General features: G+C 47.8%; 1 protein-coding gene across 1 annotated transcript in view; it reads right to left on the reverse strand.

The window, feature by feature from the left end:
* The window catches only part of PEX14 (peroxisomal biogenesis factor 14), a 124,170-nt gene that overhangs the window by 42,265 nt on the left and 62,211 nt on the right, over positions 1-19,694 (reverse strand). The window contains exon 3 of the mRNA XM_056865217.1: positions 18,734-18,818. Coding sequence (XP_056721195.1) covers positions 18,734-18,818 — 85 coding nt within the window. The remainder of the gene's footprint in view (positions 1-18,733; positions 18,819-19,694) is intronic.

Here is a 19,694-nt window from a genome sequence, read left to right on the forward strand (position 1 = left end):
TACAGAGGCAGGGTACCTCTCAATACAAGATGATCCACACAAGCAACAGGGAAAGGCTGTCCCTTCCTGACCTGCTTGCAATATATTTGGCTGGCTGGATTGTAGACACATCCAGCAAGGCTGCTCGCAACAAGCAAGTATGACATTTCTTATCTTTAAGCGTACAGTATGAATTCTTAATGGAATTGTGAAATCCCCTTCTTTGGGGCATCCTGACCACAGACCCCTTCAGAACCCCTCTAAGGCACTCCATTGGGAGAGGGGCTGGAATGAAGCTGGCAGGGTATGAGAGATACTGACTCCCCAAAGATGGACACATGAACTGCAAAGCTGAACTGTGCCTTGAACCTATGCATACCCATCCACCCTTGGGGTTTATGGAGTGGGTTACAGGATGCATGCAAGTTCTCCAGTTAATAAATGCACCATCAGGACTTGCGCATGTGAATGGGCCGTCACAGATTTTTATGCAGTAAGGAAGATTGGTCTATGGGAAGGAGGGTATAACAGGCAGAGGAGGAGGAGGAGAAGAGGAAGAGGAGGTTTTTATATGCTGACTTTCTCCACCACTTAAGGAAGAATCAAACCGGCTTACAACCACCTTCCCTTCCCCTCCCCACAACAGACACCCTGTGAGGTAGGTGGGGCTGAGAGAGTGTGACTAGCCCAAGGGCACCCAGCTGGCTTCATGTGCAGGAGTGAGGAAACAAATCCAGTTCACCAGATTAGTGTCCGCCACTCATGTGGAGGAGTGGGGAATCAAACCCGGTTCTCCAGATCAGACTCCACTGCTCCAAACCACTGCTCTTAACCACTACGCCATGCTGGCTCTCAGGGTATGCAGCTCAATAGCAGAGCAAGCGTTTTGCACACAGAAAGGTCCATGTTTGGTGCTTGGCATCTCCAGTTGGAAGGCTCTCAAGTCACAAGTGTCTAGCAAGACCCTTTCCTGCCTAAGATTTTAGGAAGCTGTTGCCAGAGGAGCTAATGCAGGGCAAGATGGACCAGTGGTCTGGTTTGGGAGTAGGCTGTTTCCTACGCTCCTGCACCAAACTGGAAGCAGGTGTAGATGTTACCCTCACCATGGACTTGGTTAAAGGAGTGCCTGCTTTGGAGGTCCAAAGGTCAGTACTTCAAGGATCTCAGGTCACAGGTGTGTGGAAAGTCCCTTCTCTGCCTGAGATCCTGGAACGCTGCTGTCAGTCAGAGGAGGCCAGCGAGAGGCTAGAGGGACCAAATTCAATATAATGCAGCTTTGAATGTTCATTGTGCACCTATGTGCTATGAAGTCACAGCCAACTTATGTACAAGGGGCTTTTAAGGCAAGTGAGAAGCAGAGGTTCTCCTCTGCCATTGCCTTCCTCTGCAGAGTCTGCCTTGGTGGTCTCCCATCCGAGAACCAACTCCGCCTAGCTTCCAAGATCTGACGAGATCAGTCTATACCATGCTGCCTTCCCTGTTAGAAGAAGAGTTGGTTTTTATATGCCGACTTTCTCTACCACTTAAGGGAGACTCAAACCGGCTTACAACCACCTCCCCTCCCCACAACAGATACCCTGTGAGGTAGGTGGGGCTGAGAGAGTGTGACTAGCCCAAGGTCACCCAGCTGGCTTCGTGTGTAGGAGTGGGGAAACAAATCCAGTTCACCAGATTAGCCTCCGCCGCTCATGTGGAGGAGTGGGGAATCGAACCCGGTTCTCCAGATCAGACTCCACCGCTCCAAACCACTGCTCTTAACTACCGGTACTCTAGCTCTCCTAATGCTCATCGCGCACAGCCAACCACAATGCTTTCCAAGGGAGTCAATTTTATACCTTCTGTGGCTGCGCATCCCAGATGTGAAACCACCCTCATTTCAGGCCCCTCAAAACCGGCACTCATCTGGGAGCCTCACAGCACAAGACTTTTCTTCAGATCACACAGATTCAAAAGTGTCCTTCGCTCTGGGTGCAGATGCTCTGCCGCAGAAACCGCTGCATTTTGAACTCGGTCACGACAGCCAGAGACGAGTTTGTTTTTTTCAAACGCGGGATCTGCCCGCTGCTGAAAACACACATGGTGAAAGATGAATGTGAGCGCTGTCGGCTTCCCGCCGCCCGCTTCAGACGTACGCGGAGAAAACGGTATCGGTCTTAACACCCTGCCGCCACAATGTTTGGGGGGGGGGGAATCCCACAAAAGGATAGATATGACTGCTAATAGGCAAAAAGATTTCAATATTTGATTTGCTCAGCGGTCCCTCGCACGCCAGCGTCCCTTGGTAGCAAGACGATCCCACCGCCGGCGCCTTTGGTCTCCTCCCGCAAAGACTCAACCTTAAAGGTGATGGAGGTCAGCCGTCGATGGAGACAAATTTAATTTTGTTTATCACCATAAAAGGGGGCCATTTCCATGTTGGTGGCAAGGACATGAATACTGCTGTGGGGTTGGAGTGCGGAGGCGGGCAGGTGCCGAGGAATTATAAACGTGTTTTTGGCGAAATTCAATAAAGCCAATTCTGCTGCATAAGGTCAGCGGAGCGCTTTTTTGAGAAACAAAAAAACAAAACAAAAAAAAACTTGATATGATTGCAGTTTTTAATATAACCCATGTATTTGCTGAAAGATGCTCTGGAAAACTGCGTAATGCAACCGCCCTGACCTCCCCCACTCCCTCTCCGGAGGATCAGAGCGGTCTCCGTGTGGCTTTTGGTGACTCGCAGAAAGCAATCTGCATTATGCACGGCATAACAAAGTCAATGGGTTGCAGGGGAGGGGGTTGTTTGTTGGAAGGTGCCTTGAGTTTCACGGAGAAGGAAGTCTCTCCCTTCAGGGGAGTGCTGCACATCTCTCGTCTAGCCAAAAAACATTCAGGGGAAACAGGGATTAAGCCCACACAGAGCTGACACCTTTTGTGCATGAACAGCTGAGACTTCCATGTCATTCAATGCAGCGAAGGTCAGACAAGCTCCTTACTGAACCAGGGCTCTTGTGGTGGAAAGTACCATTAAGTCACAGCCGACTTATGGCAATCCCATAGGGTTTTCAAGGCAAGAGACGTCCAAAGATGGTTTGCCATTGCCTGCCTCTACACAGCAACCCTGGACTTCCTTGGTAGTCTCCCATCCAAGTACTAACCAGGGCCGACCGTGCTTAGCTTCCAAGATCTGATGGCATCAGGCTAGCCCGAGCCATACAACCCTAGTTCTGCGAGAAACCTGGTTGGGCTTAACCGCGGTTAGCATCCGCACAAAGACCTCTCTCTCTCAGCTAGGCCGCAGGGGAAGGAATGTTCATGACCACATGGCCTGTGTCCAAATTCTTAACCATAGTTAAGAGACTGCCCCATTGTGTGTATGCCTAAATTAAAGAACTGCCAGTTGTAATGCGATGTTAGGTCAAAAACCCCAATCCCAAAGGCAGGACAATTAAAAAAAACAACCCTATAAACCTACACAAATCTGGATCACAGCATGCTGCAAGTTGAGAATGCATATGCTTGAAAGAGGTGTTTACCCAACAGTAGTGAAAGACGGCTCATGGAAGCAAGTCAAACCACACCCTACAAGAAGAAGCCCCCTCACCCCATACAGGCTCACTAGCCAAATTTCCTTCCAGACTCCATTTAAAGTAGAGCATGACAAACTAAACAAAACTTTCCACCCACCCTAGGCCAGTCTTGCTGAGGTTCAGCAATAAAGAAAATGGGAAGGGTGGCGCAGTGGTAGAGCACCTGCTTTGCATGCATAAGGCCCCAAGTTCGATCCCAAGAATCTCCGGTTAAAGGGTCTCAGGGAATTATCTTTTTTAACCCCTATACTGTGGAGGGCGGTTGCTGGTCACAGCAGGGAAAACTGAGCTAGATGGACCCACAATCTGACTGGGTTTAAGGCAGCTTCATGAGCACGCTTGGTTCTTTGTTATAGGAACAACCCACAGCTCTCAAGGGTAGATGATGCGTTATGCTGGCAAGAAGCCGCAGGTTCGATCCGCGGCATCTCCAAAGAAAAGACTGGACGTGGCAGGTTTGGGGTAAAGACCTCCCGCTGCCTGAGAACGGAGGGCCATGTCCAGCCACTGCAGTCTAAACTGGGCTGGATGGACATACGGACGTAAGAAGAACCCTGCTGGATCAGTCTGAAGGTTCATCGAGTCCATTTCTGCTCACACAGGCGCTGACCAGCTGCATCTGGAGAGCCCACAAGCAGGAAGACGGCAACCGCATCCTCCCCGCCGTGCTCACCAGCAAATTATACAAAGAGGCATACTGCTGCCTCTGGTACTGGAGGGAGTAGATATCCATCACAGTTAATAGCCACTGATAGCCACGTCCTCCATGAATTGGTCCATTCCCCTTTTAAAGCCAGTGTGGGGTAGTGGTTAAGAGTGTCAGACTAGGATCTGGGAAACCCAGGTTCAAATCCCCTCTCGTGCTGTGGAAGCTCACTGGATTATCTTGGGCCAGTCACACTCTCAGTGCCTACCTCACAGGGTTGTTGTAAGGATAAAATGGAGGAGAGGAAAACGAAGTAAGTTCCTTTGGATCTCCACTGGGGAGAAAGGTGGGGTATAAAAGAATTAAATACAAAATGAATAAAAAAATAAAGCAAGCAAGCAAGTCTTCCAAGTTGGTAGCCGTGACCACACCATGTGGCAGTGAGTCCCACAATTTAAATGTGTGCTGCATGAAGAAGTATTCTGCATAAGGCAGCTACATATATTCATATAGCCTGCAGTTTTTGGAGAGAGGCTTTCTTTCATCGCTTCATGCCTTCCATGAAGAGCCAGAGTGGTGTAGTGGTTAAGAGCGGTGGTTTGGAGTGGCGGACTCTGATCTGGAGAACCGGGTTTGAATCCCCACTCCTCCACATGAGCGGGGGAGGCTAATCTGTTGAACTGGATTTGTTTCCCCACTCCTACACACGAAGCCAGCTGGGTGACCTTGGGCTAGTCACTGTTCTCTTAGAGCACTCTCAGCCCCACCTACCTCACAGGGCGTCTGTTGTGGGGAGGGGAAGGGAAGGGGATTGTAAATCGGTTTGAGTCTCCCTTAGGTGGTAGAGAAAGTCGGCATATAAAAGCCAACCCTATCTTCTTCCAAGGCACCGAAACCAGGCTGGAGAGCAAACCCCCGGGGGAGTTCCGGCTTCTCCATGGATCCCTTTCCCCTTGCTACAATTCCTCTCCCTTGCTCTCCGTCCAACTCCTACGTGAATCTTAACCCATGTTCCAAACTTAATATTTGCCACGTACACAAAGTGCGGGGCGGGGGGGTGGAGGAGAAACACCACCTGAATACAACACTCCAAATCAGGGAAGAGGACAAGCAAAAAAAATCCCCCCCCCTTCCATCCGTGCCAAAAATAACAAGAAGAAATAATTCTGACGGAAGGTATCGGCACAGCTCTTTGACCGGGAGAGGGTGACGCTGGCACCGAAAGGTCAGTAGCTCCAGGGCTGGACTGGGACTGCACGCAACCTGCCGCGGCCTCGACTCCCTGACATTCAGAGGTTTGCACACCCAGGCTCCCATCTCCACCCCACGGAAGGAGGGCCGAGGAGAGACGTTCAACTTCGGCTCCTCCGAAAGCGGAAATCGCGCTTCCCCGGCGAGTAACCACAGAAACCACAAAGCAGCAGGAACAAGCATTGGTGAACGAGAGATCACTTAACGGTGTAGGGCGACGCTCCCCCCATCCCTGCCCCCCCAAAAGGGGGGGCTGGAAGGCATGCAAACTCAGTCTCACCGAGGAAGGAAGGGGCACTGTACTAAATGGAGCCGGGGGAGGAGAGATGCAGAAATTCTGGAGGTAAGGTTTCCCAAGGCAAAAATATATATATATCATGGGGTAGTTTGATTCTCCTCATACTAATAGTGGAAAAGAACTCTTTCACAGCAATGTGTATATTTCTCAACAAGCTTGAGGGACATGAGGAATTGCAAGGGGTAGGGAATAAGTAACAGGAAAATGTCCCTCTCCGGGACACTAGGAACTCATAAGAACACAAGAAGAGCCCTGCTGAATCAGAACGGTGGTCCATCTAGTCCAGCATCCTGTCTCACACAGTCGTCACCCAGTTCCTCTGGAGGGCCAACATCAGGGCACAGAAACCAAGGCCTTCATCAGAACATAAGAAGAGCCCTGCTGGACCAGAGCAGTGGTCCATCTATTCCAGCATCCTTTTGTACAGAGTGGCCAACTGGTTCCTCTGGAGGGCCAACAACAGGGCCGAAAGCCTTCCCCTGGGGTTGCCTCTTGGCACTGTTCTTCAGAAGTTGACCATCTCTGTAGATGAAGACTCCCTTCAGTCACCAGGGCTAGTGGCCGCTGATAGGCCTGTCCTCCATTAATCTATATAATGCCCTTTTAAACTCTCAAGATGATTTCTCCCTGTCTTCCTTCCTCCTGACCTTTAATTGACACGTAACTACCCTCAACATCCTACACTTCCCACAGGACCACTTTACAACGAGTAGCACCATTTACGCTGTGACTAGGGCTGACTGCATGCTGTGATTCCACACAGAAAATGTGCAGAATTCAGCTCCCTGAGAATGTTTTTTCTTCCATTTTAAAAAGCAAGTGTATAGTCCTTATGCTGCAAGGATATGCAATCCCTCCTAAAACCCCAGAAGCAAGAGCGGCGGCTGAACTAGACCTCCAGCAGCTGGGGAGGGCAGTGATGCTTCAGGCCCCCCACACCCCCTTCGCCCCTCTCCTCGACTGGGCAGCGTCAAAAGAGATTGTGCAAAATAGAAGCTGCACGTCAAAGATGCACAATTTGGATTGACCAGGCACAGAATTTCAACAGACACCAGCCTTAAGCCAGTGTGGTGTAGTGGTTAAGAGCAGTGGTTTGGAGCAGTGGACTCTGATCTGGAGAACCGGGTTCGATTCCCCAATCATCCACATGAGCGGCAGAGGCTAATCTGGTGAACCGGGTTGGTTTCCCCACTCCTCCACATGAAGCCATCTGGGTGACCTTCGGATAGTCACAGTTCTCTTAGAGCTCTCTCAGCCCCACCTACCTCTCAGGGTGTCTGTTGTGGGGAGGGGAAGGGAAGGTGATTGTCAGCTGGTTTGATTCTCCCTTAAGTAGTAGAGAAAATCGTCATATAAAAACCAACTCTTCTTCTTCTTAACTACAACCCCTCTTTTGCTGAGAGACGGGACAAAACAGCTAAAGCCGGACAGGAAGAGAAGGGGAAGGCTACCCCCTCCATTACTTATCAAAGGATCCAAGTACGCGGGCATCAAACTGAGCGCTGAGATGGCCGTGAAACGTCTCGGGCTGGGGCTGGCAGGCGAAGTCGGCAGCTCTCTGTCTCTGCCAGGCTGTAAACCAGCCGGCTCCTCTAACTCGGTGAATTGCTCCCGCTAAATGGTTCAAAGAGAGTCGTAGGGCAAGGCCGGAGCAGAGAGAGAGGCTATTACACTTAATGTGACTCGTACCCTCTGTTATGGAACAAATAAATGTACATTTAGAGGATGTCAGGCCTGCCGAGGCGCTCCCACTCAATGGATTCTTTGCGGCATCATTAAAATAGCAAACGGCCGCCTCTTGCGAGGGCTCTTTCCAGGCTCACGCGCAGAGAGCAGAAAGAGAGAAACGCTGAGATTTGAATCTTTTTTGACAGGAAGTTGCAGAGAGCACTTATCAAACCCCATTGGAAAACATTACTTAAAAGAACACACTAAGTTTGCTCCGTCCTCTCCTCCCCCAGCGTGTTGTTTTTTTTTTAATTCGTCTATCGTTTTGCAAGAGACGAACCGTTTTTAATTTTCTTCCGGAACGAATGCACTGACACCGTTTTCAAGCCAGCAGTCTGGAGCTCAGAAACAAGATGCAAAACAGCAGCAGCTATATACACTCTGACAGTCAGAAATAACTACAATGGCCGTCGAACATTGCAAACAAAGGCTTTACAGCATGCTAACAAGCTGGCTGCCTTTAAAAGATCTAGCGGTGCACATCTCCAAAGAATTTGGGAAGAGGCCACGCTCTCAGTGACAGGGAATCAAAATTATGGCATCGCTTCTGCAATACCTAGAAAGCTAGAACCTGGCACGGGCGTAGTCCAAAATTAGGGGACTAGAGCAACTGCCCTACGAGGAGCGGTTAAAACGCTTAGGGCTGTTTAGCTTGGAAAGGTGGCGGCTAAGGGGAGACATGACAGAGGTCTATAAAATCATGCATAGTTTGGAGAGAGTGGACAGGGAGAAGCATAATACTAGAACGCGGGGCCATCGGCTGAAGCTGGAGGGTGAGAGATTCAAAACTGATAAAAGGAAGTATTTCTTCACGCAACACATAGTTCAGTTGTGGAACTCCCTGCCCCAGGATGTGGTGATGACCGACAAATTGGAAGGCTTGAAGAGGGGAGTGGACATGTTCATGGAGGAGAGGGGTATTCATGGCTACTAGTTAAAGTGGATGCTAGTCATGATGCATACCTATTCCCTCCAGGATCAGAGGAGCATGCCGAATATATTGGGTGCTGTGGAACACAGGCAGGATGGTTCTGCTGCAGTTGTCTTGTTTGGGGGCTTCCTAGAGGCCCCTGGTTGGCCACTGTGTGAACAGACTGCTGGACTTGATGGGCCTTGGTCTGATCCAGAATGGCTGTTCTTATGTTCTCATCGCCAGGAACATCCGAAAAGATGTTCTCAACCCCCCATAAGCTGACACTGTTCACTTTGTAATAGTGGACTAACACTTTGAGCAAAGGACTAACATTATGAGAATGAAAAAACAGACAAAAAGTAGTATAAAGTAGGACACTGTCGCTTTCTGGACAAACTCATTTGAGAATGCCTGCTATGGCTCCACCGGAAACATCCTCTTGGCAGAAATGTAAGAAAAACTTGCAAGCCCAGGGCTTGCTTGTTATCAACAGAGGAAGGGGTTGATGTGGAGAAAGAGACAGGCAGCATGATGAATATGCCTGGCCACTTCGCTGCCATGTGATGGACACAGAGACGCGGGACCGGCAAGACGGCCTTTCATAACAGATGGATGAGGATTCTCAATCATTTTCAGAGGAAAGAAAAAAAGAATAAATAAACCTACGTGCCCCAAATACTAGCCTTGTCTCTACCGGTTCTGTGAGGTAAGAGGAAGCTGGCAGGTTTCCTCCGTCCTGAACACATGAAGCTGCCTTATACTGAATCAGACCCTCGGTCCATCAAAGTCAGTACTGTCAGCTCAGACCAGCAGCGACTCTCCAGGGTCTCAGGCAGGGGTCTCTCACATCACCTACCTGCCTATTTCCTTTAACTGGAGATGCCCGGGATTGAACCTGGGACCTTCTGCGTGCCAAGCAGATGCTCTACCTCTGAGCCACAGCCCCCTTCCATGGCTCTCCAGGGTCTCAGGCAGGGGTCTTTCACATCATCTACTTGCCTAGTCCCTGTAGTGGTTACGAGTGGTGGTTTTGAGTGGGGGACTCTGATCTGGAGAACCGGGTTTGATTCCCCACTCCTCCACATGAGTGGTGGAGGCTAATCTGGTGAACTGGACTTGTTTCCCCACTCCTACACACGAAGCCAACTGGGTGACCTTGGGCAAGTTACAGCTCTGTTAGAGCTCTCTCAGCCTCACCTACCTCACAGGGTGTCTGTTGTGGGGAGGGGAAGGGAAGGTGATTGTAAGATGGTTTGAGTCTCCCTTAAGTGGTAGAGAAAGTCGGCATATAAAAACCAACTCTTCTTCTTTTTCTTAACTGGAGATGCAGGGGATTGAACCTGGGACCTTCTGCATGCCAAGGAGATGCTCTACCTCTGAGCCACAGCCCCTCCTCCTTAGCACTGGGGAAGGAAGTCATCAGAGTATCAGGCTGGTGTTTGACACTTGAGTGGCGAGCATGTGCAACGGCAGACAGAATCAGATCAGATCAGAACTGGAAGTAAGGTTTGTCCACACGAATAAAAAAGGGTGGTTGGGAGCAAAGTCCTTTTAAAAACGTTAAAACCACATAAGGACTAGGACCTTTTTTTAAAATAGTTTTTATTGATTTTTAATTCAAATACAGGATACAAAAAGGAAAAAAAGAGAGGGGATAAAATAAGTCCGTCTGATGTAGACAAGCACAGTTCTGATTCCATAAATTCAAAAGCATTTTACATTTTCAAGCTGTTAATTATCGAGCATTTTCATTAATCTAGTATATTTATCTAATTGTATATTCTGATTTCTTGTAGTATATTTATCTATTAATTCGCTAAAATATAAGTATAAAATGGTTGCCATTTCTCGTTAAACTGATCTATTGACTCATTATAAGTAGAGTTCATCATAAAAGTCATTCTGGCCAAATTTGCATAGTCGAGCATTTTGTCTTTCCATTCTTCTATGTCAGGTACAGACATTTGCTTCCAGGTTCTTGCCAGTACCACTCTTGCAGCTGTTGTGGCATATTTGAACACATCTCTGAATCTCATGGGTAAATCAGGTGGTGTTACATGGGAAAAACTTTGTACTTTAGAACTAAAATACACCACAAGTCAGGAAGTGAAAGAAAACTGGTATAAGACGTTCTATAGGTGGTATATGACGCCTAACATGATTTCTCAGATGGCCACCTCGAAGGGAAAAAAGGAGCTTGCTGGAAATGCCAAGAGACAGATGGTTCTTACTTTCATGTTTGGTGGACTTGTCCAAGACTACAAATGTATTGGAAGAAGATTCAACGCAAACTACAGAACATAACTAAAATAAAAATAAGACTGGACCCCAAATACTTTCTATTAAGTGTAGGACTAGGATCTTGAGCAGTGCATTTGGAGGGAAGTTGCACGGGCAACGGGGAGGCTCCCAGCTGGCTATTTTGCGAAAGGAATCTTCTGAGCAGAGCTTGTCTCGGAGGTACAGAATACAGTGATTTGCCCTTTGCTTGGCAAAAAAAAAAAACTTGCTTGAACCTCATTGCGACACTCCTGAAAAATTAATTACAAAGCTGAAGGAGAAAATTAATTTTAGAAACGCAGGAGGTTACTTCTTCCCCCCCCCCTTCTCCTCTCTCTCACCCTCTCTCTCTTTTTTTCCTGGAAGCTGGGGAGTAAACCTTGTTTTCATTTCCATCCTAAGGGGCACAATCTGGGAGCCGTCCAGTCGATAACCTGGCCATCTGAACAAGGTTTGTAATTAAAAGGTCAGTGACCTGGAAAGCTCAGGCCTCACTCTCAGGGCTTCTCAGTAATGATGGAGCTATTAAATTAAGGCGGTTATGAAATCAATGCTAAAAAAGCTTTCATGGTAACGAGCTTCCATTCAAGGGCAGGCAAACTGCCTTGTGAAATGGAGTTAAATTATGAAAAAGAAAAGTAATAATAAAAAAAGAACGGGAGGGCTAAATTGGAATCCGCTCCCTTTCAGAAGCTTCTTTACCTTCTTGGGTATCATTGTCAGAGTGATCTGTTTTGGGTTCCCCTGCACCAGGCAATGGGAAGGGAAAGGGGACAGGCAGGATCCAGAATGATGCTAGATCCATGGGGAGGGGCCATGGCTCAGTGGTAGAGTCTCTGCTTGGCATGCAGAAGGTCCCAGGTTCAATCCCCGGCATCTCCAGTTAAAGGGACTAGGCAGGTAGGTGATGTGAGAGACCCCTGCCTGAGACCCTGGAGAGTCGGTGCCAGTCTGAGTAGACTATACTGAGCTTGATTAAGTATAAGGCAGCTTCATGTGTTCATCCTCAGCTACATTCATATAAGAACATAAGAAAGGCCCTGCTGGATCAGACCAAGGCCCATCAAGTCCAGCAGTCTGTTCACACTGTGGCCAACCAGGTGTCTCTGGGAAGCCCACAAGCAAGACGACTGCAGCAGATTTATCCTGCCTGTGCTCCAAAGCACCTAATATATTTGGCATGCTCCTCTGGTCCTGGAGAGAATAGGTATGCATCACGACTAGTATTCATTTTGACTAGTAGCCATGGATAGCCCTCTCCTCCATGAACATGTCCACTCCCCTCTTCAAGCCTTCCAAGTTGGCAGCCATCACCACATCCCGGGGCAGGGAATTCCACAATCTAACTATGTGTTATTCAAGACCAAAGAACTGATATTTCACTGGGTCATCCAGAACAAAATAAATCAACATAAGACATGCAGATATAAGGCACTGACCCTCCCTTGGACAAATAATGCCAGAAAAGCAAGCCTTCTGGTAATGCAGAACTTTGAGCAGCAACGCTCTATTGGCGTTTTGTGCCTGGGCTGGTTTTAACCTGGCAAAGGAAGGACAATATGACTTGACACATTTCAAGTGCTCCAAAATGCTTCATGTCTATTATCTCATCAACCTGTACAGCCAGGGAGGGCCAGAAGCCCAATCCATTCCCTAAAACCCTTGAACACATGACGCTGCCTTATGCTGAATCAGACCATTGGTTCATCAAGGTCAGTATTGACTAAGACTGGCCGCAGCTCTCCAGGGTCTCAGGTGGAGGTCTTTCCCATCCCTTCCCACCTGGTCCTTTTTACAGGTGATGCTGGGGACTGAACCTGGGAAGGGATAAGAAAGACCTCTGCCTGGGACCCCTGGAGAGCGGCTGCCAGTCTGAAAAGACAAGACTGACCTTGATGCACCAATGGTCTTATTCAGTATAAGGCCAGCTTCATGTGTGTTCGTGTGTGTGTGTGTGTGGTAGGAAGGTGAAGACAATTGGCCTGGTGGCTAGGGGCTGTGCCCGAACCCCTCCTCTCTCAGCCCTACCTGCAGTATGGGACAATGAGGCTTACCTACCTTACAAGGTTGTTGCATGTCACGCAACAAGTTACCATATGCAATAGCCTCGGCTTGGCATGCGGAAGGTCCCAGGTTCAATCCCCAGCTTCTCCAGTTAAAAATGCCAGGTGGTAGGTGATGGGAAAGACCTTTCTCTGCCTGAGACCCCAGAGAGCCGCTGCCAGTCTGAGTTGATAAGACTGAACTTGATGGACCCAGGGCCTGATTCAGTAGGAGGCAGCTCCGTGTGTCCGCAGTCCATTTCAATTCCAACTACTGTTGTTGCAAATGCACATTTAGTGCGCTTTACCACCACTCTCTCTTACATTTTTTCAGATCATGTCAAAACTGAGCACAGCGGAAGACTCAGCCCACAACAGAGGAGGGAAGAAAAGGCAAGGGGCACAGAGAGCCCCACGGCATGGTCCTGATCCGTAAATGAAGCTCATCATTAGCCGGGTCTGATGATTCCTATTTACAAACTTTCTTTCAGGGCTAACATCTGTTCCGGTGGATGATCTGGTAGCACCCTGCTCTGAGTTTCCGGAGTGCCCTTGGAAGGGCGGGGACTACAGGGGGAAATTTCGGAGGGCCATGGGCAAATCATGTGATGTGTCCTCATATGATGTTGGGGGGGTCTAGGTGGGGTGAGAGGGGGCCCAGAGGGAGAATTTCTTTGGGACCCGGGGGTGAGATTCAGCTGCCCTCTCTCTGGTTCTAAGATCAGGCTGCGATTTCATTTGTTCAACCGCTGCGTTTTTTATCCCACCCAGGGCCTCACAGCGGCGTATGGGGTTCCCCCTCCTCCATTTTGTTTTCACAACAACCCTGTGTGGTAGGCCAGGCTGAGAAAGTGAAACTAGCCCAGTGCCTGCCTAGTGAGCAACGTGGCTGAGCAGAGACTAGAGTAACCATCAAGAGCCCCTCTCAACTGCTAGTATTTTCAACTGCTGCCCCCTCCACATTCCCAGCACAAGCTCGCATTCATTCATTCATTCAATTTATACCCCACTTTGCTCCCCAATGGTTGGAGTGCTGATTCAGGAAGAGGCTTAATACTGAGTCTGTCCACTGATCCACCATGGCCAGTCTTGTCTACTCTGACTGGCAGCTGCTCTCAAGATTCTTTGGCCGTATTACTATCTGTTCTTCTTAATTGCAGGTGTTGGGGAGTGAACCTGGAACCTTTTGAGGCCTGGCTTCCTTCCCAAGTCCTTCCTCTGTTGTTGCTTCCCCCCAGCAACTGGCATTCAGAGGTACGGTGCTTCTGAACATGGAGGTTCCATATACCCATCACAGCTAACAGCCACTAATGGACTTCTCTCCCACCCCCACCCCGGAATTTGTCTAATCCCCTTTTAGAGCCATATAAACTACTGGTCATCGTGACATCTGGGGCATTAAATCAATTACACATTGTGAGAAATATTTCCTTTCAACTGCCCTGAATCTACCGCCCAACAGTTTTGCTGGGAGCCCCTGAACTTCTAATACTGTGGGAAAGGGGGGGGAGATCTCTTGTTGCAAACACCCCTTACAATATTCATAAGGGTTACATCTGCTCTTCAGTTTTCATCTTCTGAAGAAGTGGAGAAGTTGTAAATTACCCAAAACGACAACATAAAAATTTTAAAGGGAAAAAAAGTGATAGAATTATCCGAATAACTTTATGTTTCTCATTAAATGCCTCCTCTTCACTCCAGAGGATTAAAGAGCATGCTTTCTGGGACACAGGAATCATAGGGAAACTTGCAAAAGATCTTGCACAAAGAGGGAGGGACGCTTCTCTCGTCCTCCTCCGGATCTGGAGCCTTCAGGAACAACCCGCACAGGTCATGGGAGGGGTCTCAACACTCCCCCAACATCCCCCTGTTATTCTACGAGAAGGCAGTAAGGCTAACTGGAAGAATCACACCACTTCTTCACCACCCGTCGCTCTGGAAACCTCAATTTCCTGTATTAAATAGGGTTAAAATAAAGTTGGATCTGGGAAGAGGTTTATTAAACATAAGGAGAATCAGAATTCACAAACACAGCTGTCTCAGATAAGTCATGAGAGACAGTGTGGTGTAGTGGTTAAGAGTGGTGGTTTGGAGCAATGGAGTCTGATCTGGAGAACCGGGTTCGATTCCCCACTCCTCCACATGAGCAGCGGAGGCTAATCTGGTGAACTGGATTTGTTTCCCCACTCCCTACACACGAAGCCAGCTGGGTGACCTTGGGCATGTCACAGCTCTGTTAGAGCTCTCTCAGCCCCATCTACCTCACAGAATCATAGAGTCGAAAGGGACTACCAGGGTCATCTAGTCCAACCCCCTGCACAATGCAGGAAATTCCAAACTATCTCCCCCCCCCCACACACACCCAGTGACCCATACTCCATGCCCAGAAGATTGCCAAGGTGCCCTCCCTCTCAGGGTGTCTGTTGTGGGGAGGGGAAGGGAAGGTGATCGTAAGTCGGTTTGAGTCTCCCTTAAGTGGTAGAGAAAGTTGGCATATAAAAACCAACTCTTCTTCTTCTTCCTCTTCATTTTTGTGACAAGAGACAGGGACGAGCCCTTCAGAACAACTAACCAGGCATGTGGAAGGTCCTCGGTTCAATCTTTGGCATCTCCAAGGAGAAAGCTTCAGGTAGAGTTACCAACCTACAGGTGGAGGGGAGAGGTGGAGATTCCCCAAAATGACAAGTGATCTGCAGGCTAAAGAGATCAGTTCCTCTACAGAAAATGACTGCTTTATGGCGTTGTCTGTAGTAAAACAGCTAGATTTGAGTCCAGTAGTACCTTAAGACCATTGTATTCCCTATTACTATGTATGGGTGTGAAAACTGGACATTGAAGAAAGCTGATAGGAAGAAAGTAGATTCCTTTGAAACGAGGTGTTGGAGGACAGCGTTACGGATACAGTGCACCGCCAAAAAATCAAATCAGTGGGCTATAGATCAAATCAAGCCTGAACTGTCCCTGGAAGCTAAAATGACTGAACTGAGGCTATCGTATTTTGGTCACATTATGAGAAGACGAGAGTCACTGGAGAAGACAGTCATGCTAGGAAACGTTAAGGGCAGCAGGAAAAGAGGAAGACCCAACAAGAGATGGATTGACTCTATAAAGGAAGCCACAGCCCTCAATTAGCAAGATCTGAGCAAGGCTGTTAAGGATAGGACGTTTTGGAGGACCTTGATGCTTAGGGTCGCCATGAGTCGGAGGCGACTTGACGACACTTAACACACACACAAGACCAACAAGATTTTCGGGGTATGAGCTTTCGAGAGTCAAAGCAGATACCAGGGAGCTTCGACTCTCAAAAGCTGATACCCTGAAAATCTAGTGGTCCCTAAGGTCTGATTGGATTAGAATGTGGATACCAAAGCAGATGAACTTGGGAGGAACGGCAAGTTCTGTCAGAGGTGACCAAGCTGGAACAGGAAATCGGATATCCACAGCAGTGTCCAGATGTAGCCACTCTGTCAACTCTGCAGTGGAGGTTCCTTGGGGCTAGGAGGACATGCCCCAGAACAGCAACTCATGCGGAGGTATAACAGGCAGCTACAGCTGGAAATCCTGTGGCTTCTCTCCACCAGGAACAACGGGATCATTCAATCTTAGCTGACACAGAGGTGCCGCAAAACTACCCCCAACCGATGTACATATTGAGTGAATTTTTGGCTCACTGGTGCCTTTAATTATTTCCATCTTCTATTGTGGTGTAACAGTGGGCAGGGGGACCTGACTGTGGAATTAGTGAGATAAACGATCTGAACAAAACTAGCTATCTGCCAGTGAGACCAGTGTAAAAGGAGAATGACTTGTCAACACTTAATGGAAAGAAAGAAAGAAAGAAAGAAAGAAAGAAAGAAAGAAAGAAAGAAAGAAAGAAAGAAAGAAAGAAAGAAAGAAAGAAAGAAAGAAAGAAAGAAAGAAAGAAAGAAAGAATCACACAGGATGTGCATGTGTTTTTGTTTTCACTTGGTAATCATTAGCCAAGTAATTCATTAGACGCTTTAATCGGGTCACAGTCTCTCTTTTCAGGCCTCCTTCTCCGTCTTCCCTGCAGACACCAATCCCTTCCTCCCCCAGCCCCCAACCTCCCATCTATGCCTTTCCCAGTCAGGGATTTATTAAAATTAAACAGATTAGATGGAACTCCAGATACTGAAAACTGCTCAGCGAAGCCTGCGGTAGGGGAACGTGGCGCAAACACCGGAGACGCTTGTCTCTAAATTGCTCTAAATACCTTTTGCAAATGAAATTCTAACCCAGCTGCGTTGAGAGACGGGGGGTGGGGGGACAGAGGAAAAAAAAGGAATAACTGGTCATTTCGGCAAGAGGAGATGTTCAAGCGGTTTTAATACCGCACGATATCCCGGGTACATTGTCGGAGGGGAGGGGAACGCAGGGCCGAGGGAGGCGCTAAAGGATCTCTGGCAAGTATAGATTTCGGCTCGGGTTACCGTGAGCAATCAACACAGCTTTTAGGCTCAGCTTTCCCCTGCTTCATTGCTTCGATGATAGAGTTGAAATCCCAAAGCTTTTATGATTAATTACTCCCTGTAGGTCCGCATATTTCAAGGAAAGGAAAAAAAGAGAAGAAAAAAAGAGAGAGAAACGTTACCACCACCCCCTATGTAGCACGAGCACAGACCTGCGAGCGGCAGCTTTGAAAACTAATCTGGCAGCCAGGGAACGGCGAGAGGGAACTACCCCATTGCCAGCTGAATCCAGAGACTCCACGATCCCATTCTTTTTCTTTTTAAGGAAAAGAGAATCTAGATTCCTGACCTATGAACAGTGTGCACTGGCCACAGGTGCCGCATTCATGTGCTTCGGACAAATAAGAGTCACTGAGCTAAGTGGCTGAGATCCAGCATGTAGTTAGACGCCTCAATAACCCACTGAAATCAACAGATGAAGGCCTACTTATTGCTGAAGGGCATCTGATCTAACAGTTCGAGCGGTTCCTCAGTGGAACAGGCTTCCTCGGGAGGTGGTGAGCTCTCCTTCCCTGGAGGTTTTTAAGCAGGGGCTAGATGGCCATCTGTCAGCAATGCTGATTCTATGACCTCAGGCAGATCATGAGAGGGAGGGCATCTTGGCCATCTTCTGGGCGTGGAGTAGGGGATCACTGGTGTGTGTGTGTGTGGCGGGGGGAGGTAGTTGTGGATTTCCTGCATTGTGCAAGGGGTTGGACTAGATGACCCTGAGCCATTCTGACTGCCATTTGGCAGAAAGGGGAATTAGAAATGCCTGAAATAAAATTAACAATGTACAACTTGGGGTCAGGTTTTCCTTGTACTATCACTGGGACTAGAAAGCGGCTTTCCCATTTTCAAGACTGAAAAAAAGGAGACCTCAGAAACAAAACACAAGGTCCTTTAAGAAGAAGTAGTAGTTAAAAAGACACCCACCACCGATGCACAAGAATCGTGGTACTACTGCCCATCGAAACGCTTCCATCTGCTGGAAACTATGCTGAATTTCTTGAGACGTGGTTCCTCTTTGCTTCTGAAAGGGCCAGGCAGTCAACTGCTTGACCTTTCAGACTATGAAAGGAAGGCGACCCCAAATTTAACCTTAACCTAACCTTGTATACACCCTCTTTGGCCCCTACACTTCACTGCACAGCCTAGTTCGGCTCTGAAGCAGGCGACCTTTTCACCTGCACCTGGTCATCCCCCCTACTCGGTCCTGCGAAGAACTGACTGAAAGCCTGCAGCGCTTAACCGTTTGTGCTTCTAGGAAAGAGAGAGCGTGACTTGCTCTCATTGTGATCTTTGCTCTCCGAAGTTTGCAACACGGGTCACTCTGTTGCATCAGTTGCTGCGAGCTTTGGCCCTCTTCAGATGAAAACCCAAAACACGGTTCTCAAGACTCCTGAACCCGTACATGTAAAAATGTTTCCCGAACAGAGAAGACGGGGAGAATATGTCAAGATGACAAATCACGCAAAGAAAGGTTGAAGGAGGCTAGAGAAACAAAAATTCAACCGGAGGGACTGAGAGTTAAATAATTACTATGACGATTTTGTACCTTTTTTCTTAAGAAATGCTCTTCTGGTCGCATGGGGGCTTTGGCGGACCCGGGAGTTCTGTAGAAACTTCACTGCTGTTGCAATCTAGGAAAGGGGCAGGGGTTTGGGAAGAGAGGAAAAGAAAGAACAAGATTTAAGTTGGGACATGTTAGAATCCAGATGTATTTGACATGCATGTACGCACTGTTTGGACACAACCGAGTTATCAAAACCCAGTACAAAATGCTCAGTTAGAGAGAAAGCGCTGTCACTTGGATGTATTAATTAAGATCTATGGATGCATCAGATGACACAGATTAATTATTGTATTTAAATCCAGAGAGGAGAATACACGGCACAAGCACCAAGGTAATTTTTGCATAGTTCATAAGCCCTTTTCAGAATGGCAAAAATCACAACTTGTCTCATGGTTTCGAAGGGTTTCTAAGTCCTCGTGAATGCAACGGCATACATGGAAATATGGCCAAAAAACAAACAAACTGTGAAGATGGGAAATGGAAGAAATGTAAAAAGATCATATTTACTGTGCTTTGGGCTCTCAAAATTGATGTATGGCCCCAAAAGGATATCATACCTTTTATAAAAGCTATTGGGGGGAGTGGGGGTTTCCTCCAGAGCTTGAAACTGAAAACGTTACAGCAGTAAAGACACCAAAGTTATCAGAATTAGCCATATTACAAATCCCCAAAACATTTGTTTTCCAAGTCTCATGTCCACCAAGATTTTCCAAGGCCTGATTACATTTCTTAATGCTTTCAGGGCACAGATTTGAGAATACAGATATTGTATTATAGTAAAATTGCCACTTGGTTGATGACTTCTGTAGGCAAGGCTCTCCATTTCTCAGCCACGACAACCTCCCACCAAAACCACAATATGGAGATAATACAGGACTGCCGTAAAGGGCCAAGATAAAATATTAGGAATGTTACCAAATTTCATGAGTGTGGAGTTTTAATT

This window comes from Euleptes europaea, chromosome 19 (assembly GCF_029931775.1).
Source record: "Euleptes europaea isolate rEulEur1 chromosome 19, rEulEur1.hap1, whole genome shotgun sequence".
Lineage (NCBI taxonomy): Eukaryota > Metazoa > Chordata > Lepidosauria > Squamata > Sphaerodactylidae > Euleptes > Euleptes europaea.